The sequence below is a fragment of the Tauraco erythrolophus genome, chromosome 10, assembly GCF_009769465.1.
Source record: "Tauraco erythrolophus isolate bTauEry1 chromosome 10, bTauEry1.pri, whole genome shotgun sequence".
In the NCBI taxonomy this organism is placed as follows: Eukaryota; Metazoa; Chordata; class Aves; order Musophagiformes; family Musophagidae; genus Tauraco; species Tauraco erythrolophus.
In genome coordinates this window covers 22,928,298-22,952,754 of record NC_141474.1, presented here as the reverse complement: position 1 = coordinate 22,952,754, position 24,457 = coordinate 22,928,298, and the positions used below count along the sequence as shown (strand labels likewise).

General features: G+C 39.4%; 1 protein-coding gene across 1 annotated transcript in view; it reads left to right on the top strand.

Moving 5' to 3' along the window:
- Positions 1 to 7,691: 7,691 nt before the first annotated feature.
- The window catches only part of ST6GALNAC3 (ST6 N-acetylgalactosaminide alpha-2,6-sialyltransferase 3), a 70,312-nt gene continuing 53,546 nt past the window's right edge, over positions 7,692 to 24,457 (top strand). The window contains exon 1 of the mRNA XM_086617571.1: positions 7,692 to 8,050. Within this exon, the coding sequence (XP_086473697.1) occupies positions 7,692 to 8,050 (359 nt within the window). The remainder of the gene's footprint in view (positions 8,051 to 24,457) is intronic.

Sequence of the window (24,457 nt, the reverse complement as noted above, 5' to 3'; positions counted from 1 at the left end):
TCCCGGCTTTTGAACTGTTACAAAACCATGATATTTCAAAGGCTGTATATTTGCAAATGAGTGATAGATGGAGTGTCACAAACATTCTAGTTATTTATGGTCGTCATCTAAAGAACTGGGATGAAGTTAGGCATACTCTAGAACTACTATAGTTTGCTTAGTTTTCCTTTTTGACCAAATGGAATTTTTTTAGTTTGCCTCACTCTCATAACAGTTAGGCATTCAATCCTCAACTGTATTTGACATGAACATTTCCACATATGTTCTTGGGCATATTTATATTTTTATCTTGATATTTTATATACCAAAGAAGGTTCTGCTTTTACACCGCCCCCGTCCCCCCCCCCATATCCCCACTCCCCAATTCAGAGGTGTTAATTAGGTGGATCTGGAAGTGTAGACTACAGACTACATCTGTATGTCTTCAGATGTCAGGGTTTGTGGTTACCTACAAGCTGTAGTACTGTATGCTGGAGTCAATGTATGTTCCCATCTGTTTTTTGCTTGAGTTTAAAGGAAAAAAGCTATTCTCTCTGCCTAATACTGAATTATTTGATTGACATGTCTGATAAAGCTGTCTTCACAACAGTTAGTTTATATCTTAACAAATATCTTTAGGTGTTTTGGTTCTTCTCTTTTGCTAGAATTCTTTCCCAAACATCATGGTTTATCTTACTGGATATATATCAGTATTTTTCTCAAATCCTTTCCCCTTAAATGTCTCTCTTCTAAACATTAAACCATATTCTACCTTTTCATAGTCTGTTTCAGTTCTTTGAATTTTTTCCTCTCTTCTCTTTTGATATCCTGCTTCCACTTATTTCCTTCCCCTTCTGCAACACAGTCATCCATGCTGATAAAAGCACGTCCCTTCTGTCATCATTCGTTGGGAGAGAATTTACCAACCACCTGAGACACAAACTAAAATGTGACTTCAACTGACTAAGAGCGCGCACACAGGACAGGTCCTCACACACCCTTCAGGCAATGCCTTAGGGCAAAACTTTCTTCACCTGCCACTCTCTCAGTGCTCAAAGTCCCACAGGGCTGTTGACCATCAGTCCTCCAGTGCTCTGCCTCTCCTGCGTCTTTCTATTGTACTTGAAACACTGAATCTGGCAGCTTCCTTTCTTCATTAACCCTCCATGCAGACACAGAACAATTTACTTTATTTACTCTTGCCACCTTTCTATTTTTGAGTCTTTTTTACCAATAGAGCTATCAGGAATCTTTCAATAGTTTGTTATTGCAGAAGAAAATACTAGTGTAGGCTTATTTAAAAGGTGTCAGTTTCAATAAAGTTTCAACTGGAAATCATTTTTTTCAGAAAGGAAAAAATGAAAGGAACTGTTCTGTTAATGTGAACTACCATGCTTCAACCTTCTCGTAATACAGAAAAATGTTCAATTGAAGGAGCATTTTAATTCCATTTTAGAAAACTATTTAAACATGATTTTTAAAAAATAGAAACTTAAAATATTTTTATCTATCTGGACCTGGATTTACTCAAATTTTATTTTATGAGATTATCAAGAGCGGTATTATCTTTGACTTTGTAATTTTTGCTTTATATTACAGTAGAGGAAAATACATAAAAAGACCTGTTTTTCTGTTCTGTTCTTTATGGGCCATATGCTTGACTCTGCTACGCGGAGTTTTCGCACGTATATTTGAGACGTTTATTTTTCAGATCTCAGTATCATGAGATGTATTTGATTCTTGCCTTTTTTCAGAGCTGCCTATATTGTTCCAAATAACAGCAGCAAAATCAACAACGTTCTGGTGAGCATTTGCTCTGCTATATCTTGAAAGAGGTACGAGCTGGCATGGAGTAACTGGAGCTGTCTTGAAAGTGAGAAAGATGACACTGCATCACTTTGCACTGTGGTTCATGTTCGGAAGGTTTGAGTTTGTGGTTATTTTTTTTGTTTCCTTTCCATGAGAAAGAAAGATTAAATGTTTCAAAAATACGCTTGCCAAATGGAAGTTTAGTTGGTGCTGGAGACTCTGGCATGCCATTTTCAACCTCTGCCCAAGGTCCAAGCTTCCCTTTTCTGTCTCTTTACCACTGACATCAGGAATCCACAAGATACCTGTTTGTGCAAAGGGCTGGTATAGTCCTTTTAAGGAGCTGTAACATGAGCTGCAAATCAAAGAATAGCAGTTCTGTAGGAACTGGGTCAGTGTATATAGAAAGAATTTCAATGATGGTTATTTATTCAGTCTCTTACTGCAAGATTAGTCCCATTATGTGGCTCCTGTGCATTCCCTTCCAATTCATTCAATTTAAATAAAAACTTCCCGCTAGCACTTATGTATGTATAAGTGACAGTCATCTAAATAAAATATCCCAGGCGCTCCAGTCTCAGGAACAGTCTTATGAAGAGGCACATCATATTCTATTTATTTGGAAATGAGATGCATGTTGACATAGGGCTTATTTCAAAATAATGTCAAAATGTTAAAATCTTTATGAAATCTTAACATTAAATTTTATGAAGACAGAGATGTTTGCTGAGATGTGATGCCGGGGGCTAGGACCAAAATCAACTGTTGAAGATTAAAAAGACACAACACTATCACAGGAGGGAAGGGGGTATAACCGCAAACTCAGGGTAATCAGACCTGTAGTTTTTTATAGTTTTTATTTTTATTGCTTAATGTTAGTTATATAATGTGATTTCTATACAGTGTTTCTAAGTGCTGTATTAAATTGTTAGCTCTTGCTGGGTGAACACACAAATACTATCATTCTTTTCTTTAAATGTGCTGAATTTTGTCTTAGAGAAGCCTGGCAAGTCTTTCCTCCCAGTCAAAGGTCTGCAGAAAGTGAGTAAGCCTAGGTAAAACCACCTTAGTTAATCATCGCTGAAACATAGGAAAAATTAAAATACATTTTTTGCTTGTAAAGTAGAGAAAAGCAATAAAAACAAAGCCAGACGGTTAATGCCTCTCTTTTACCTTTCATTTCAAAGACCTTGAAAGAACATCAAGAAGAATAAAGGCAAAATCTATTCCCTATTGGCATCATTATAAATGTTGTATCCTCTAAAACTCTAAAGACATCCTAGAAGAGTAAAAGAATAAATGGCATTGAAATAAAGAAAGTCTCTCTGGAGCTTTGTTCAATCGGCTTTGTTAGAATTCACTCAAATAGGATGATTATAAGAAAAGATCTCATTTGTTTCAACATTAAAGGAGCAAATTAATATGTGGTGAGCTGCTAATAATTGCCTCATTATTCAGTGAATGGGCATTGCGTCCAATTTACAAAATTACAGTCATATTGTTAAAGTAACGATTGGGAAAGTTTAATCCGAGTTTCCTAACTATCTGTGCGATTAGTTGTGGGATTTACAGAGTGAAGCAGAGTTGGTGGTTGGAGTGAGCTCTCCAGTGCACCACCAGCCTATAGCGTTAAGAAGTCACAAGAGAAATTCAGCTTTTCATTAGCGTAAATTACATCTGCATAGGTCCTGAGCTAAATTTGGTCCAACCGAGGAGTGAATCTGGAAGTCTGCTAAGACGGCAGCTTGGCACATGGCTGGTCTGTCAAGGCATTGTTTTGTTGGACTCTGCTGACTTGTGCTGAAGTTTTGGCCAAGAAGTTGAGATCGGGCCTGAGATCATCCCTGCTTGGGACTTCAGCAGATCTACAGGTCTGTGTCTGGGAATCTCGGAGATGCAGGATCTGTGCCATTGGGAAACCAACCCGTAGAAATGGTCCTGTAGCTGGAATTTCTCTTGGTGGAGACATTTGAAATGATGGGGGAGTTGTTTCAAATTGGAAAGCAGCCAATTTTCCAAATATCAGAATACTCTGTGGAAGAGAATCATGTTTTGTGACCTACTTCTAGTTAGATTTGCTTGTGACCTTTTCTAATTCTGGCTGTTTTTGTTATTTAATGATTTGACCTTTGATTCTGTGAAGCCACTTCAGTGCTAAATGCAAAGATTTAATAACTAGAACTGTTTGATAAGTGACCTTTATTACACAGCTATTTCTCTTTGCTGGAGAAACAGCACTGTTTTGCAAGTCCTAATTCACAGTTTTAATTATCTTTTCTATTGTCTGTAAGCTTGCACAGGAAATGGAAAGGTCAGACATTTCATTTTCTTTACTGATTAAAATATAAGTGCTCCTCAACAGTTACTATGTATCATTCAGGAAAAAGATGGCACAATTTGTCAGAATCATGCCCAGATGCTTTGCTGAGGACTTCTACATCCTTCTGGTCAGCAACAAAATGAATAATTGTCTAGAAGCAATAGCTCAGCCTCCTTGGTGTGTAGAGGTGAAATATGTGTCTGAACACATGAAAAGAGAAGAAAAGGTGAATGGTTCTCTATTTATTTTTCTTTAGCTCATATATCTACAATGCAAGTGAATGAAGGTCTTGTGAAAGGTACAGGTAAACCCTTAACTGATGTTCTCAGTCCAGAGAGCATAAACAGTGACAGCATAGGTTTCTGTATGGTCCTACCAGTCTATATCAATCCCTTTGCTGCTGGATCGTCTCTACAGATGAGAGGGCAGCCTGGACTGCCTGCCAGAACCATTTTTGGTTTCTCTAATAAGGCTGCTGATTAGTGTTTCTTCACAATCCTGGTGTTTGTGATGTGGACACCTGTAAACAGTTACTGTTAACTGCAAAACAGATCACAAAGAAGGCATGTTTTCTCTAATTCTACAGTGTCCATCTCTCAGTATTCCAGTTTGTGTAAGAATTATCTCTCTGCTTCTGTTCATCCTTAGTACAAACAATACAGCAAGTTAAATGAAAAAGTGGTAGCTTCTCATACAGGTTAGGGCTATGCTGGGCAACCTTGCAGCCAAAAATCTGCATATGGGAAAAGGGTGGTGTGAGTGATGTAGGATCCCAGGGTACAGGGCAAAGGGGACAACAGCACATCACTCCAGCTCAAGGGTCATAGGGAGCTGTCAGCTGAGTCCTAGTTCAGTAGCAGAAGTAACAGCCACAACTGCCCAGGTGCTTCCTAATTCTGGCCTCTGGGGCACCCAGATTCCTGTGCCTGAATAGCTCCTGAGGGAGCTACCTGGCAGAGGAGTTACATTTGGGCAGCTTTTGAGTCTTAAAGTAATGGGACAGCCATACTTGAGCTAGGGTGTAATAACAAACAGAAATGTCGTGTTAAATGAGGACAATGGGAAAGCTGTTGTATGCAAATTACTGAAACTGCCCCTTTTGTCTGTGACACTTCTAAACCAACACCACAAGCTGCCAACCTGTCTCCATATGGGGATTCAACGAATGAATATTGGTGTGTGTTTTCTCATGTGTTGAGGAAGATACCCTGCAAAAAGACACTGAAGTCAGTGGATGATTCTGGAATCAGTGGAATGTCTGTCATGGGTCAGCCTCCTAACTCTCTCTGGGATCTCTGTTGGGAAATACACATGTTAGGGCATGTAAAATTTCTCTGCATTGTAAAAATTATTTATTCTGAGGTAGGACTGGGAGGGGTTAAGCCTCTGCCTCTATTGAAGGAGAGCAGATTATATGTTGACCTAGTGCAGGCATTCAATATTATGAAAGCGCTTTATAAATTGGAACAAGATAAATGAATCACAACAAAGGAGCTAGAAAACCGGGGGACACAATTTTAGGAGTGAGTATACTCAGTTTATTCAAGCAGAACAGTTACAGTCAGTGAATAGAAAATGTGCCATGCATTTCTAACTAAGGTCAGAAAATCAAACAATTCTGAATTTAAGAGAGCAGCTTCATTTTAATGGAGAAGGAAGAATATTGGGGGGGGGGAGCAACAAACCAAAATACAACACTGAGGTTGAGACAAATTTAAACAGGACCAGATTCTTGACCAAATTGGCTTTTCCTATCTAACAGTTTCATATTCAGCATTTGTTAGTTTGAAAGTTCTCCCTGAAAGCTCTAAATTAATCTACTGGGACTTTAACAATTCACTTCGTGTTAGGATGTTAGTTTTGCTTATGTATTTGTTTAGGTCACCCAGCCATGTCATCATAATGTATCTTAGAGAGGATTTCTGTAACTGAGTGGTAAACAGAAAGACTGTTGCATTCAGCTGCATCTCCTGGGATTTCACTCCTGTTGTCAGAGCGCTGTGCAGGACAGCTCTCTAAAACTACAACAGCTATAAAAAAATGCATGGTGTTCTGTAAAGGAAGCATTGCCAATACTTTTGCATGCAGTCAGGCATCTTTATTTCCTGATGAAATGAGGAAAGAATGTTTTCATGAACCACTCGCATAGAGAAATCAAACCAATCACAATAGAGACATCAAACCTTTGCAATTGTGAGATTTATTGCAGAAGTCTTGCAGGATGTACCTTAGTTCTGTACAATATTTGTCACCCAAAGATAAGATATTTTAGCTGTTAGAATTTGGCTGTCTTCAGATGCTTATCTCTTGTCCTTATATTATGCACCATTATCAAAGGAATTTGATAGTTCGTCAGCCACCATGTCCTAAGGTTATAGTGGTCAAATGTAGCCAGGATATTCATCCACATCAACTAAATGAGGTGTGATTTTGAAGGGAAACAACCACAAGTCTGATCGGAAAAGCACTTAGCATCCTGTCAGCCTAAATATCCAAAGAACATGAAGGGAAATATTCCTAAGAAACAGTAAACCAAAGTCACTGGCTCCCAGTTGGGAGCATGATAGAAGAGATGAAGTCTGTGACCGTACAAAAAACTGTAGATGATCTGTGGCCTGGACTGCCTTCTCTAGGTTTTTTGATGGATCTAGCTTTCATTTGATTTAGATTTCAAACCAAACTTTTCATACAATTCAACTTAAATACAGGGCATTTCCTTTTAGTCTGTTGGTTCAAAAGGACCAAAAGACAGTTACTATTTATACTCGGACAAACAGAACATCAGATAGATCCCTATAACTCTGCCAGACAGATAACTGTTCTGATTTTCAATTCATACTGGAGAAATAATACCCTAGAACATGCTCAGGAAATACTGTCTTTTACTTCAGTTTGTCCAGGATTAAGTTCCTAGTTCACATGCCACCAGTCCATCTGCCTCTCATTTTTCATGGGTCATAACGGTTCTCTGGAGAGAAGAACATATTCCTCTGTCTACATCTGCTTTCCAACTGCAGGATTTTCATGCCACTAGATTGCTTTTTAGAGTTACATCTCATGTTTGACTTCAATCACAAATTCGGGAACTATTAATTCAGGCACATAAACACAGTGTATAGTTAAATTTCCAGCATTACTTTTTCTGTATTTTTTTCCTATTGCTGGCAACACCTTGTTGAAAGAGGAAAAGGCATTGATCTAAATATTGTTTTCTGCTGCTTTCTTTCGTTGTTTTCTAGTGGAAAAAGTAATGTTTAGAGTTAAAAAAGGAATGATTATTTTTCTAGTTGACTTTGCGAGGTGGAGAACAAAGGAAAAGATTGGAACTGCCACCTTTTTCACTAAAAAGGACTGTATTCAGAGCTTTCAGGGTTTTCTTACCAGCTTTACCACATGGGGATTGTTAGTTTTTTCCAAAGACGAGCATTGCTATCAATTTGTTGGACTGTTCTTGTCTTTCTTTTAACTGAATTTTCAGTCTTCATGTTTTAAAGAGAAATAATGGCCAATATTTTTGTTTTCTTTCTTCCAGCCTCTACAACTTGACTGTGATCTCTGTGCCATTGTTTCCAACTCGGGACAGATGGCTGGCCAGAAGGTGGGAGCCGAGATAGACAAGTCTTCCTGCATATGGAGGATGAACAATGCTCCCACAAAGGGCTATGAGGAGGATGTTGGGAAGAGGACAACCGTAAGAGTGGTCTCTCACACAAGCGTGCCTCTCCTACTCAAGAATCCCGAGTACTTTTTCAAAGAAACCAACACCACTGTTTATGTGATCTGGGGGCCTTTTCGAAACATGAGGAAGGATGGAAGTGGGATTGTGTACAACATGCTGAAGAAAACTGTTGACAGCTACCCAACTGCCAAAATCTATGTGACAACGGAAAAACGCATGAGTTACTGTGATGCAGTGTTTAAGAAGGAGACAGGAAAAGACCGGTAAGTCCTAAATGTGAAGAACAAATATAATGTTTGACAAAAGATACGTGAGAGAAGTCCATGCCGGATGCCAGCTACTAAATGTGTCCCCAGATATGTTTTTAATGGATTGTTATATGGTTTTGACTGTTATAAGCACTTGATGAGGCAGCAGCTAGGCCCCCTTTACCCCACCTACGCTACCTTCTGTTCTTTCCATTTCTGTTGGCTTGAGTCCCAAAAATATTGGATGTCTTCCTGAAACGTTTTCAAAGCTGTGTGTTGTTTTCAGCTCAATTTACTATTGATTAAATTGACATTTTATTTGAAGAGGATAATCCTACACAAACATTTCCAAATGCACAACCTCAGAATAACTCTGGATGTTGTATTTTCTTCTCTGTTGAGATTCACTGTAGCTTTTCTTCAAACATAAACCTCAGGGTTATCCATTATTTCTATTTCTTGGTGAAAATGGATTATCAGTGATACTGTAGTAGATTTCGGTTTTTACCAGAATTATGCTGAAATTCCATTTTCCATGCCTGAGAATGTGTGTTTACGCTGCTCAAGTGGGGACTATAAGGAGATGAAAATGTGAAGGCCGCTGTTTTGGCTAGCATGTTCAGAGCAGAAATTAGATTTGTGGAATTAAGACCACAAATTACAGGATTTTGTAACCGAGCTGCAAAAATTCTGATCGTCTGTGTTTTGGCATGGAAGAGCACCTGTCATGCATACTCACTGGAGCTAACTAGGAAGGAGTTTCCAGATCGCTGCTGTGCCTTAGTGTTAATTTTTCAGTTTGCACATCATGAATTTGCAGTTGTGAAGGACTGCAGCTATTCTGACCAAATTAAAACAGTTGAACTTAGTGTGAACTTTTGACTTAGCTTTTAAAGCAGAAGAGCTTGTTCTCTCAAACTTCTTTGATTCACTTTGTAACTAAACTGTCAAAATTTAGAGTTGATATTTTGTTTTTTAAAAACTATTGAAACATAAGGAAGAGCTTACCCCTCAGCTTGTTCACCATGTGCACATGTTGCTGCTGCTGAGTCGGAAGGAGCTCATATATTTCATAGAGGTGTCAAAGTTATCATGGCTTCTTTAGTTTAATTGAACAAGCTGAAGAACAGAGGCTAGTAGAGAAAATACACAAGATCTGTTCTTCAAAAAAACTCTTTAACTATCCAAGTAATCCAGTTTACATAATAATTGAGCTAAACATAATAATGGATACATTATTGCATTGCTAAACATAAATTTGTTTATATTTATGACTCTTCCATGTTAGCAGTCTGTCGGGTCACAGTGACTTTACAATACTTTCTCAAAATCCTTATTGTGAGAACAGACCTTAGTATATCCTGTCAAAAAAAATCTCATCATCCAGTGTCAAAGTATCCTCATCTCCAGCCTAATCCATTCCTCTTCAACAAATTAACACATCTCAAGGTTTTATTATTATGCGATTAGCCGATACAACTGCTTCTTTCCATGTCAAAGGCAGATTGAACTTCTGTTCTCCCGGTGCCTATGAAGGAAGCTCTCAAGCAGCCTAATGTCAAAGCGGCCCAATTTCTTCCTCTTTAATCTATGACAACAACTAAAATTTTCACATTGCAAACAGGGGCAAATTGTAAAGAGCCTGCCTCATGACCCACATCACGTGTCATTTGCACGTGCCTCCCCTTAACGCTGTGGGAAAAAAACCCACCAGTCTCACAGTGGCAATCGGATAACATCCTTGTATCTACTGCAACTTTCATTTTTAGCCCTACTTTTCCACATCAAATACTAAGTGGTGTTTCTAAAATCCTTTAGTGCACTTGTCAGCCAGAAACAAGGGAAACGATCAACGCGTCACCAGCCAACACCTTCTATATCTGAAGAAAACATCCTGCAGTTTTCTACTTATCAGGGGACCTCCGTTTGAAACTGTTTCATTTTCTGTAACAGCTTCAATTCGCAGGACCCCTGTGCTGTTTCTAGGGAGGGTCATGAGGCTGTTAGAGGTATGTGGCATTTGTGGAACAGGTAAAGGGAGAGCACAAGAGATCTGTGGGTGATGAAAATAGTTTTTGCACGTTGTGCCAGACTATTGCAATACTGAGACAGACTCAGGTTCCTCAGCCAAATATTCTTTCAGTTCCTCAGAGAAACATCAACTCTTTCTTGCAATATTAAATTGAACAGAGGTCTGTTTCAACATGTTCCCAGCAAAAATTCTGGAAAGAAACCAAGTTCAACTCATATTGTAAAATGTACTGAGCGGATTGTAACCACATCTATTTTAGTTTAATCCTAAAATACCGTCCTTATGTACAGTGTTTGCTACTAATGCACAGTAAGTTTGCAACAGATTTCTAGTCTGTCAAGCCTTTAATGAGCTTTCTATTTCTACTCTTTGATGTACTGTCTTTTCAGGTAATTAGTAAGACTTTTCAGTAGTTTCATCTTAGTGGTGCTCAAGTTTTATAGGATGTTATGAGAAGGAGCTAACAGGTATGTGCTGCAGTCACTTCTCCACTGCAGAAAAGCTCTGGTCCTGCATCGCTAATGTGAGAGCTTCATCCCTGACTTCACTGAGTGCAGGTTCAAAACCCATGGCTTTGGTATTGACAAATGGTTTATTATTGGTTCATGGAAGAAACAAGTATTGCCTCTAAACAATGTCCAACAAACAAGTTTGTTTATTTCACAATGAAGCATTTTTTAATTCTAAAACAGTACAAAATACCCTCTGATATGGGCTATCCATGCTGGAGAATTAACCTTGCATGCAGCGTTATGAATCTGGGGGACATATGTTCTTTCTGAGAGTCTTCATTAATGAAGCATTTGAGTTCAAGGCGGTGAATGCTCATCCACTTTGAATAATTGTTGTACATAAATAATATTCATTACCAGACATTCACAATTTTTCATTAATGCATTTTACTTGGTACTTCCCTAGAGGGAGCATAAAGCTGGCAGCTGCTTCCAGTACTTCACTAATGTTTTGGTGTATCATATGTATTGAGTCAAGTGAAAGGCTTTAAAGAAACATTAGGTAATTACTAAATGTTGCATCTTTGTATGTACCTCAATCCAGGTAAGTGGTTCTAAAGCCATCTATATCTTTGCCATGCATTAGAAACATAATGCAATATGATAAAACAACATTTAATTGGCAATAACAGAGAAAACTGTAGTCTTCATTAAAGCAGCAGAGCTAATTCTGGTCTGATAAAGTGCACTGAACAGCCCTAAATAGGTTTTAATTAGCTGGCACCAAAGCTGCACCACCCTTAGGGAGGGTAAAATTAATGAAAAGTAGCAGCAAATAGATCAATGCTACTGAATGTTATTGCCTTAGGTGAAGGTGAAGAGGAAGAAAGGAGTATCTTTTAAGGATCATTTAGAAAACAGTCTGCGTTAAAAGTCACTTTCAAAAAGCAATGATAGAATAGATCTGTGTTAGTATCAGTGAAACAGTCCAATGTCATGCAGATTGCAGACTCCATTTGTGTTTATACTGCGAACATCTCAGACTAACCACTCAGCACAGTCCTTCTGAGTAGTGCCTCTGATGACAAAGCTTCACATCCTCTCTTGAGGCTGACAGTGTGACCAGACCACTCCTGTCCCATCGCATGTGGAGGACGTTGAGCCCCAGCAAACAGCCAGTAATGCCTGTGCCGAAACCACCCAAAGTTCAGCTTAACTTGGCGTTTCTAGTCACACTTCTTATAAATAACTACCAAGAAGAGCCTGCTGAGCTTTGCCGAGGAGACGTATTCTGAGCTCCTAAAGTTCCCATTAAGAGACATGAGATAATGTTCTGAAACCCAGCCAGTTTGGTAGACAATTGACTTTCCACACGCTCTGTCTTAACTCTGACAACACCCATCCCATCCCCAAATATTTCAGTTCAATTCAACAACATTTTACTGAGATTATTAGCTATACAAGCATGTCTACAGGAGGCAGGTTCACTGAGCCACATTTGCAGTCAGATGGCTATTTCTGAAGGGGTTTTGTTAGTATAGAATCATAGAATGGTTAGAGTTGGACAATTCTGAAGAAATTAAATTGCTTTTGTGCTTGCCTTCCTGAAGTTCTTAGTTTCCTCTGTTCGTGCCAGATGGTGCTGTGTGTTAGGTTGTGAGAAAGCTGTTTTATCATTCGAGGCAGAAAGATGGATCATTCTGATCACTGACTTCTGCGTCAAGATTCAGATTTTGGGGGTGTACTCAACCTGCTATTTTACTCAGTTCTGCTCACTAATTATTTATTACTTTGGTGACATACCATATCTATATTATATCTCTGTCACTTAGAGCTAACAAATTATATTCATCTAAAGTTCGAATTGAAACTGTTAGACAACTGCAGTCATCACAGCTTCACCTCAGCTAATATGTGGTTTTTGATGTGTCTGACTAATCTACATGAAGCTGTAGTCTAGTAAAAATGTCATTGAAATAAATGAAATTACATTTTCTGAGGTTCAAGTTGCTGCAACTTTTGTTGTTTGGCGGTATTCTCTGTGAATTGAGGTAGTAGAGCTGTCAGTGGCCAGAACGTCAGAGTTTTATGACATATTTCTGGTTGTTGGCTTGAAAGAAATATTATAGTAATGCTATTTCCACTTTTGCACTTGCCTACATATACGTATTAGTTTCCCTGTCAAGGCCATTTGGATAAAATATAAAATCTTAGCTAGCGTTAGGTAATATTTGCAGAAAGCAGTTTTTCATTGGGAAGTTATGAACATTGGCACTGAATCTGGCTCAGAGTTAGATTTTGGGACTTGGGAAGTACTTCCCATTTGTGCTTTTCCATTAACTTGGTTTTCCAAAAAAAATAAATTCTGGCAGATAAGTAAAATTCATTTCATTTTGAAAGGAAAATGAGCAGAGTTAGGGAACATCAACATCTTTAAATTACAGAACTCCTGGAAGAAAATGACGGAAAATCTGATTCAGACTGACAGAGGAAATGTATAATGCCTATTGAAACATTTTAAGGACAAGTTGTAGTTTACATTTTGATACAGTCTTTATCATGATGATGTAGTGTTTGCTGCTGCACCAATAAAGTCAGCAAAAAGTTCTCAACTACCTGTGAGCAACACAGCAAACTGCAAAATATATATTTGATATAGTGACCATCTTTCAAGTGCTTGATGGTGGATCTTTCTTGAACCATCGCTTGGCATTCCTTTCTTTCTTTTTATAAAATAATTCCTTCAAAAAATCCTAATGGCTTTGTCCATCTTTATTCATAGAGGGTTTAAATAGTTTCTTTGTCAGCTAAGACTGCTTTATTACCTGAAAAACAAGGGTCTAAAGCAGGAAGCCTTAATGAAATAAATAGATTTTGCATTATAAAACACTTAAAACCGCAACATCTATTGCTATTTGTGGTCAATCACTGGATTGCTAACAACTGTTTTGGGGTTTATATTCACTCTTCCACTTCCTGGTAAAACACCAGTTGTGCTGAGTGTCCTAGATTTATTCCCTGCAGCCCATTAGTAACTGCGTTTATATTTCTTTATGAAGATTTTCCTCATTAAGATTAACATTTTTCTCTATTAGGCAGATGGAACTCAATAGAAGTCCGTTTTTTCTAACATGCCAGTAAGTGCTGCACAGAGCATCAGCACTTTTGTTAAGAAACACAGCTCCTACTACATTACGCTAATTACCTAGTGAAGTGAAACTGTATTAAAAAATATCAATATTAGCTAACATTTTGTGATAAAACAGTGGCTGCATATAGATTGGTATGGGCTCAGAGACCTATTGATTCTGTGGTAGTTGCTGACTTTCGCTGTGGAGTCATTTCTTTTTATCTAATGATTTAAGTCAAGAAATACATAATCAGGATCTACTTTATCTTTGTGCATCTTCACATGTTCTTTGAATTAATCCAACATCTATTGCTTTTACTTCATCACATCTTTAAGTGCTGCTGAATCTGTTTTCTGCTCCTGACAAGCCATATGTTAAATCTTTATGCAGTGTTTGGTATTGTCCTAATCACATGCACACCTTTTTCATCCTGTCCTTTAAATATTCTGCAGCTTTTATGGTCATGAGAGTATTACTGGTATCTCTCATGAGCAACGCTGGGATTGTACGTATAGATGAGATTCTGCTTTGAATTTTCTCACGTCTCATGAACATATGCCTTTTGAAAGGATTAGGCAAGTCAGTGATTCATATGCTAGCAATCCTGGTAACAGAAGTCTTGGAGGTAAAAAAATAGTGAAAGCGTAGATTTTGAATGAAGCCTTTGGTCTTCATAGAAGCTTCACTGGATAGTCTTCCGTAGTTCAACACTTTAGGTTTTTGAGATCACAGTGTTTAAAATAGACGTTGTTTTTCCCAAAGGAGTTTTAAATTTTAAAGAAACAGAAATAATTTTAAAAAATCAAGAAATTAATCTATTTTTGTAATCAACCTTGCTGCCAGCTGAAATAGTTGTCTTTAAAAACACAGAGTGATTACCATTGGAGTCTGTACTTATCACCAGTTGTCACACAGCAATACTTTTCTATGATATATCGATTAGCTTAGCAAATAAATGCAATGTGGCTATTATTTTAGTATGATACCTGTTGATTACTGATAACTGGGGATTTTCTGAGAGAAGCTCCTTAAAGTGCACTGAGGTGTGTTTACAGAGTTTAGCAAAAGACAACATACTAAATCAAACTGCATGAGATGCACTGGGAGATTTTGTGTTATAGAGTTGCTGCTCAAGTGAGGATAGCAACTTTAGGAGATAGGGAATAGAACACTACAGTGAGTTGTTGCTTCAGATAGAGAAGAATTTCTGTACGTCTGTCCTCTCACTAGCTAGTAAAACTTAGTAGAAAAGGCTTTTATAAGAAAAGGTGTATGAAAACTGTTTTCAAATATCTCACTGAATGACGTGTAGAAAAGATTACCTTCTCAAAGCTTTGAATGAGTAGGAAACACAGGAAAAGCAAAACTGTTTAAAAGCAGAAACAGTTTAGCTTGAACTGATGTTTACCTTAAAATGTAGAAAGATTAGGAAACAAATACTGCACTGAAAATTTACTTGGTAAAATATCAAGCCTGTATGAGGCTTCATACATATAGGTGGGAGGAAAACTGGGAGAAAACAATGACCTTTTTTTGTCTCGTTAAATTAATTTAGAACTCGGTGTTAACTAGGTGCTTGCTTATGCACATCTTCAATGTGTATTTTTACCTATGTAAAAACAAAACAGATATTCTAAACTGTTTTATTTATACTTCTGTTATCATGTATCCCATATAACGAATTCAGGCTGCCATTTCGGAACAGTGAAACAGTGTAGATATATATGTGTGTGCATATGGATTTATAGCGCACATCTGTAGTGGTTTTAGGCTGATCCAGCAACTAAAACTCACACAGTCTCTCCTTCTCCAGTAAAGTAGAGAGGAGAGAAAAAAAAAAACCAAAGGGACTGAGGGTTGAGACAAGAACAGAGGGAGCACCCACCAACCATGGTCCTGGGCAAAACAGGCAGAGCTTTTCTCAAAGCAAAACAGTTTATTAATGATTACTTAGAAGGACAAAGGGAAACAAAAACCGATTACTTGAGAGGACAGAAAGAAACAAAACCAGATCTTAAAACCGACACCTTCCCCCCCCCCCCTTCCTTTTCCTCCCGGCTCTACCTCCTCCCCCCAGCAGCACAGGGGGCAGGGACTGGGGGAGTGCAGGTCAGTTCATTCCGTGCTGTTACTGCTGCTTCTTTCTTAAAGGAGGAGTCCTTACACCCTTTTCCCCTGCTCCAATGGATCCCCTACCCACGAGGAAAAATCCACAAACTTCTCCAGCGTGAGTCCAGCCCACTGGAAACAATCCTTCCCCACAGATTGCTCCGGTGTGGGCTTTACCACAGTCTCGGGTACTTAGGGAGCTGTAGCCACTCGCTCCGGCGTGGGTCGTCACGAAGACTCCAGATGCCTCTCTGCCTTGCCGTGCACCCCAACACGACCATCCTCGGGCTCAGGCATCTTCCCCCCACGAGCTGCGAGTGGGTCTCTGCTCCACCGAGGCCGTCCTGGTTGCAGGGGGGCAGCCTGCCATCTCACCATCAGCCGCAGGGGAAACTGGGCTCCAGCACACCTCCTCCCACTCCATCCTCACTGACCTGCTGTCGATGCAGCTGTTTCTCTCAGATCTCAGTCCTCTCCAGGTGAACTCAGCCCAGTGGGCACCCCGGGAGTGGGGTGCCCCCGAGTTCCCCAGCTGGCTCCGCCGCCGCCATTCTCCGTGGGCGGCGCCGGCCCGACGCAGGCAGCTGCCCGGCCGGGAGCCAGGGAGCGGGGGCAGTGCCCTCCTCCCTTCTCTGCTCGATCCTGGGCGAAGCACACCTTCCGGTCCCTTTGTCCTGACTTAAATAGGGCAATTCGCAGAGGCGCCCTATTGGCTCAATCCCGAGGGGGATGGCAGTCTGATCTGGTGGCCGGAACCAAACCTAACCCAGTTCCAAAACCGGGGAGGTCGCAGGGAGCAAAACCCCTCTCCTGCCACCAGAACCACCCCCCCCTCCACATCAAACCATGACAACATCTTTGAAGGAAACTCAGGATTCACAGCCACACTTCTCAGAGAGCTTGATGTGCCATTGGGATACGCTACAACCTGCATTTAGAAAACAATCATTGACTACATCCTATACAGTTCCTGTGATGCTCAAATTCTCTGAGCTTTTAACAGTGAGGCAGCTGCGCATTTAAAGAGTAGTATGTGCAAGAGCAGCATGTACAATTTTTCTCAGGCATTCACATCCTAAGTAGGTTTTGGAAGCTGTAACAGCTTGGAAAAACAACTGCAACTGTGGGGATTTATTATGAATCTTGAGGAGGGTCCTCAAATAATTTGTCTGACATCTTGGGATGTTGATCAGCATGTAGCTTAGTTTGGGTGTGAAGGGGAGTGCTTTCTGATGCAGATGTTCAAAGATTCAACCATTCTATTTTCAAAATTTTGTAAGCAATTCTTGTTTGTCATAGCATTCAGCACAGTTGGGACCACATACCAGAGACACCACTCATCTCAGAACCCGAGCAATCCTATCCAGTGCATTAGTATTCAGTAAACATACAACTGGAATAGAAGAAAAGGTTTCTAAATGCCCATATTTGTTCTTTGCAAGTTTGCTGCTACTATGCCATCCTGGTCTTTGGAGACTTCTTTTTCTTTGTTTTTATTTTTTAAAGTCAGACATCCCTGGAGGCATATCCTCTGTGCTATAGCCATACTGGTTACAGAAAGGAGGCGTGAACTCCCTGCCTAATAACATTCTCTACACAACTCGTTAAAATTCCAAAGCACAGGATTTACTGAAAAACTTTAAAAATTGCTGCACATGATGTCACTAGTGTAGAATAAGACACAGAGAAAGGAATGAAAGCAACAGCAAATGAAATCCTAAGAAACAAACAGCATGCTTTTATCTTAGCAATAAAACCAAAGATAAATGTCAGAAATATGTGCTCTGTGTTCAGTTTGCTTTCCATATGTTGTTTCAGAGTTTTCCATTCTTTAGAGATGCTAGTGCTCCTGCCTCTGAAGAGCATCCCAAACATTTTCCATGAGAGCATTTCTGAAAAGATTGCAGATATCACTTAAGCTTCAAAATGCCTTTGTGAGGCAAGGAATATTTATCCCCTTTTTACAATTTGATTTCTCTGAGAAAAGGACGATGGGGGAAAGCAGGAGATACTGCTGTGCAGATATTCATGTCCGTAGGTCTTTTTGAATGTTCTGTGCTTACTATGAAGACATTTCAATCTCTTACAGTGCTAATTTTGGGTTGGAATGGTCTGGAAGGGCAAAATGGAACCAATTTCTGCTGCTCTATAACCTGTTTTCAGCCAAACACGGTAACGTTCTGGTGCTTCCTTCCAGGTGAAATTAGCAGTAGTCAGTTGACATTTTACAATCAATCAGAATATTAGGGAAAGAAAATAATCTGAATGGTATTGTGAAGGAGTATTCCTCTAAAAGAAGAATTTTAGTTTCAATTTGTTCGAGTATTATTTGCTTTCCTATCCTGTGTCCATCCATCTTAGCAATGTCTCCACACCTTCCTCTGGTCTATTAAGAAATGTGAGTAGTGTTTGTCATGTGTAGCTTTTTCTTTTATCAAGGGAGAATGGTGTCTTTGCTGAAGCTTAGTGGGTTGGGTTTTTTGTGCTCTTTCTCTCTGTGCTGCTCTGGTTTTATATTAGTGATGACACTGTTGAAATACGTTTCATATTTGGAATAGAAGAAAGCAGTGGTCCTTAACTCCTCCGGGCTTATTTCATGGTCTTAAATTGCCTTTACCTCCTCTTCCAGGAAAGCACAGTGTTCAACAGAGTTGGATTTCAGCAACAATGTACAGATCCTTCCAGAGACTCTCAGCTGCAGTGACATCCTAGAATCTTCTCACTCCTAGAAGTATTCTGGATGTCGCTTATGGAGTGCCCTACAGATACATTTATATAGGATATCCTCAGGATATACTCAAGCTTTATGTACTGCTTAGACCTGTGTAAGCACCAGTGGCTTTCTGCCAAACTGTGCTGCTTTGCTTGATGAGGAGAAAGACAATGAATGGATGAGTAACTAAGGCCAATTCATCGTATATCAGTGGGAATAAAGTATTTCAGGCAATATTTCTGGGTATGGTTTAGGATGGTACTTGGGGTGATGTATTCAGGGAAGGCTTATTCCAGTTTCTCTTCCAAACTTTTAATTCTGGATCACTTAAAAGTTTTCCCCTCTTTTTGAAATAATAACCACTGGTTTCATATGTATTTGACCAGTTTCAGGATAGCAGTGCTACTGCAAGAGCAGCTCCACATGTTTCCCTTAAACTTCTGTCTGTGTACCAGGACTGAGACTGGCATATTATATAAATATTTTCTTTGTTATTACTTTACATTTTTCCCTGAGGCTATCATATTGATTTCAAAACCATGGTCATCATTATACTAAAATGGTGGCATTAATACATTGGTCTCTGTGGGTAGATTATAATAGAAAGTTTCAAAATAATTGCCCACTAATATGAGAGGTGGAAGTATGATAGCATTATATGGCTTGTAATGTAACCATTAAAATAACAATTATGTGATAATGAAAGACTCATTATGCTTTAGTTTATCTTTACATAATGTTCATAGCTGATGAAAACAGGGAAGATTATATCTAATTACATTTTACAATACTATTGCACTCCCTGTAAAGAGAACATTTTGCATAGAATTGTAGATTTGCATGCTTCAGTAAAGTTTGTGCCCACTCTCTACGTAAATCAAAATATGACCATTTTAAAACCAATGGTTGCAAGTTCTCTTTTGTCAAATGGTATGAATAGTCTTCCCAAAGAACATTTTTGAAATTAAGTTATCAGAGGTAGTCAAATCTTGCATCATTGCTGCGTTGAACAAAAATTTTAAAATAATTTTAAGTCCTTCACCTTTGATGTATTAGAAAAATGAAAGTAGCTTGACACTGTGTCAGTCAGTAGAATACCGTCGCTCTTTTGGTGAATGAGAAATGTTAAGTGTATGCATTGTCATCTGTGGCAGTTTTGAGTAGTAGTGTCTACTACTGAGTAGTATTGTCAGCCACATGAGCAAGTTCCTTTTCTATTGTATCCAGAGGTGGAACATGCAAGAACAAATTGGAAAACAGTGCTTTGACATGGATGGACAAGCCTCTCATTTTGTGTGTTGGAATATTGAGTTCAAAGTTGCAAGTGCTTAGTCCGGGAATGCATAGCTAGAGCTCCCAAACTATCTTAATGGCAAGAACATTAATTAGAATAAAACATTTGGGTATTTGTATATGCAGATCAAACTATGCTGATTTTTAAGGATGCAGTAAGATTGTCCCCAAGTTATCAATAGTTTGAGTATTTTCTGAATATCATGTTATGATTGAATGTTACCTTTAAATGCTGAGCTCATGGAAGTGGGAATTATATCATCTAATCCATTTCACTCCAAACCAGAATTAAGATATATGAATTAAGCATTTATGAACTAGGCATTAAAAATATAATTGCATTGATTTTTCTACATTTTATACCAAGTGACATCAATAGAAAATGTCTTTAGTCTAGCAGTGTGATATTTAATTAGTTTATGTTAATCGCTTGCTTTTCAGAAACAAATGGCTTGATTTCTTTATTCAATGAATGAATTAATGACTTGGCCTTTTGCCATTCCCTCACTGTCCAGTGTCCTATCCCCTATATACCCAGGAAGCACTCTAGACCTGTCTGGGAAGTAAAGATGGTGATAGAAGGGAGTGAGGAGAGCCATAGATACAACTGGTAGCCTCACCACTGCCACAAGTCCATGGCAGCTTGGCCTCCCGCCAAGGAGGTAGAGAAACCTTCCGTGTTGAGGCGAGGGGATTATGAACTTCCACCTTTCTACCATATTCCCTGCTGCTCTTGTCTGTAGCCGATGGGAAGGCTAGGGCATCTCCAGGCTGTCGGGGTGTGAATGCAACAGAAGGGAGGGAGGCCGGAGGCCAGTTGAGTTATTTGATACGTTCAACTACAGGATTGTCTCCTTGGAGGCAGCAGTTCTTGTGTCTTTGCAAGTGCAGGGTTTAATTTTCTCTTCCAGTGAGATAAATGGTGGGTTGAATTTGTGAGCCACAGTGTACATGGCTGTATGGTGGTGTTCAGAGCCCGGTTACTGTCTGAGTCTTCGTTTGGATGCCATGAGACCTCAGTACGTACTGAGGCATATGTTGTCTGCGAGGCCTGAGGCCCAGCCCCAAGCAATTCCTGAAGCATTTCAACTTTTGTGGCCTCTCCTTACGCCCATTCAGACTCTTCCGTCTCAAATCATAGGCTGTAATGTTGGCACTGTACTTAAGTCACAAACTCTTCCTTGTTCATGTTTCTCTTTAAGGGGACACTCCTTTCCGTTTGGCATGCTTCTTGCTTTCCTTCAAATAGTTTTTCCTTCTCTATCATTATTTACTGATATTTTCCACATTTTTTCCTCTTCGATTTCCTGCCTTGTTGTTTCTAGCTATGTCATCTATATAGCTTTCTTCTTTCAGCCTTTTGTCCTTTTGTTGTGAAACATATTGCCTCAAACACACCTCCTGTTTTCAGCACAATCTCTTTAAAACAGCTCACAGATCTGCAAGGTATCTGATGAAGAACCGCTCTCCTCTCTGTGCCCTTACCCTTGCTCTTTCACATTAATTCTGGAGCAGAACACCTGAAAGTCTGGTCTGGAATTGCAGATCCCAACTCAGTACATCCAGTACAAAAACAAAATATCACAGTGGGATGTAGAAGCTGTGCATGATTATTTATTGATGATTGTTGGTTGCAGGAATTAGAACAGCAGGGAGCTCAGATTTTGATCAGAAACCAAGTGATTTTTCTGTACAATTTTTATTGTAAAATGAGAACATGGTATAAACCCGTCGCGCTCGTGCTGTTAAATGCTAAGCTCTGGCTTGACCTGCTGTATGAACAGTGCATGTTCTCTGTTACAGGAGTATATAGGTCTATATATGCAAGTATTGATAAAGGTTTGGAGCTGTTGTACAGCAATTTATCCATTTGTATATGTAGAAATTATCACAAATGCCTCATGTCCGTGCTCAAGTGTACCAAACACCCAGCACAACGATTTCAGTGTGAAAAGGAAAGAGATCTGGTACGTGGCTGTCCGACTGGAGCTAGGACAGCCTTTCTGTGAGCTTCCAGCACAAGAGATGTTCACACAGAGGCTCACTTCATGTGTTCCATAGTGTTAGCAGTGAGCGAGGTCCATCTGATTTGTTTTGGCCTTTTGTAAGTACTTTTCAATTGTGACAGTACAAGATAGCCAGACTGGCAGTGACTTTTAGGTCTTTATGTGCTACAGATATAATTTATTTGCTTTTAGTTTTTGTAACATTACCAACTGCTAAGGGAATTGATGTTTAATATGTTTCTAAATAAGTAAAACTAAAGTATAAATAAATAATGTGTGGTTTATTAGTCCAGGTGTTTTCAGCATTGCTGAAAGTGGTTTGATGACAGCCATCAGCACTAGCAGTGGAAAAAAAACTGATTTCTCAGTGATTATTATCATTATAATAAACCATAATTGAAAGATTACAAAATTGATTCTTTTAAAAATTAATGTTGCATGAGTGAGCAGGCTCTGTGGCATTCAGATTTTTTCAGTGTTACTTGGAAGGAAAATGGCTTGTTTTATTTGCTGGCAGAAAACTGCTGATTTACAAACAATCACATTAGAGAAGACAGTCCCGGAGGGTTACAGGAGACAACAGACCTATGTCATTATGCTTTACCCCTTCTTGATGGATTCGGAGAAGAGCCAGAAACAAAAGAAAGTTACATTCATTATTGAGAGAGCCTTGGGAAAAACTGTTTGGCCAAGCAATTTTGCATGAAACGAGTGAGGAAATATTTGACTGCAAAGAACATAAACTCCTTCCATCAATATGCAATTTTCTGGATCCATTTGTCCAAATGATTATTAAGAACAGTTTCTAAATTTGCAGTGCTTTACAACTTCAAAGGGCTGTGAAAGCATGAACTGGTTAAATGGATGGACATGTTATTTAATAAATAAATAAGAAAAAAGACCAAAGTCAGTTGTAAGACAGTTTAAAGTGCAAAGTATTGAAAACAGCAGGAAACCTGAGGACCTGGAATAGCAATCACACAGTACCATCCGCCCCAATCAGGAAAGTGGAAACCACAAATTTATCTTTGATGATTTCCTGTAAATATGCCCTTTGAGGACAGATTGCCCTGCCCAGTCTTGTGGAAAAAGCTCAGAGTTACATCTCTTCTCACCACAACACATGGATCTCAGCAAGACTTGCTTCTCCATTTCCGAAGTCATTCCTCAGGCAGAAGTCTGAGCAAAAGAGTAGTGAAATATTGTTGCAAAAATGCTGGTTAGCATCCTTCAAACCTGGCCAGTTTAACTGGAAAACAACTTTCTGAGGGCTTTTTTCTGGGCTCTGTTCTTCAGTAAGCTCTGCCCAGTCTTCCAGACCTTCTGCTGTCCTAGTGGAGGTGGTTTTCTTGATGTTTTCATTTACTTCAGAACACCATGTCTCACTTTTCCCTAGGATGCAGCAGTATAAATAGCTTTGCTCCCCCAAAGTGTGCAGCAATGTCTGCTAAGGGTTGGGGAAGGTATGTTTGAGTTTCTTTCTGAGTGTCCCCAGCTGCACATGCTATGAAGGACTACATGTGCTTTGTGATGCTGTTAGCAGGATGGCTGTTCTGTGTTTTGAGTGTGGCTAGTGCGGACATGGAGGTCTGATGTGTCTTCCTCACTGACTCTTTGCAACACTTTGCCTCTTCTGATATTGCATTATTGGGTCTGAAGGTCTGGGATCTGGGCTGCAGCCAGCAGTGTTGCATCTTGGTAGCTTCACAGTCAGTGCCATGTCCCACATTCATGAAACACAAACATCAAAGAAGCTCAAGAAGTTGAGGTTAGCTGTGCTTTATTCTTTTCCCTACGTAACCTGAAGAAAGCCCATGCTATTCCATTGTAAAGGGGGTGTTTATTCACCATTTCACATTGTCCAGATAGTTTGCAGTCTCTGAACAAGTTTTCTGTGCTTGAATTTACAGTGGACATAAAAGCTACCACTTTTCATGTGTGTGCTCTTACTTATGACAGCCTCCTACTGGCCTATGCAATTAAATAGAGGGACAGCTTCCCAGCCTATCTTCCTTCCCAGGATTGAAGTCAGAGTTCTTCTTCCAGTTAAATTTCATTAATAATATTTAGCATTTCATAATGCATATCATCCACAGACCTTAAAGCACTGCAGGACATTAAATCAACTTTAATTTCCCCATTTTCCTGATTGTAAAACTCATGCAGGGAGTCATTTGTCAAGTTGTGCACAAGTATCATCCTGCAAGTATATGGCAGAGCTATGAAGCTATCCTTCAGTCAGGGTACCCAAATGGCCCCTGATGCACTACCCTGGGATTCAGTAAACACAAGAGTGTATTCTTGCCTTTGTAAGTTCATGCTTACCTGGGAGGGAGTCCTGGATGACCAAGTGGTGTTCAAATCCATATCAAATGCATTTTTATAAACAGGCAGAAGTGGAAATTCCTAAGTGAATTCACTAGAAATCACACGTTTCCTAAAATTCTGTATGACTAGATCCAGCTCTTGTGTCTTGGCTTCTGTGCAAACATAGGCTTGTGTTGCTCATCTGAGCCTCAGTTAAAGATCACACTTTGCGGGAGGGAATGATCAATTACATTTGGGTAGGAACCTTACAAGACGTGTTGGAGCACTCCACATCTGAGCAGTTGCATTTCTGCCACTTTCCAGCAGTCAGCACTGCCCATCAAAGAAAATTGCTAAATAGCTCTGCTACATCATTCTT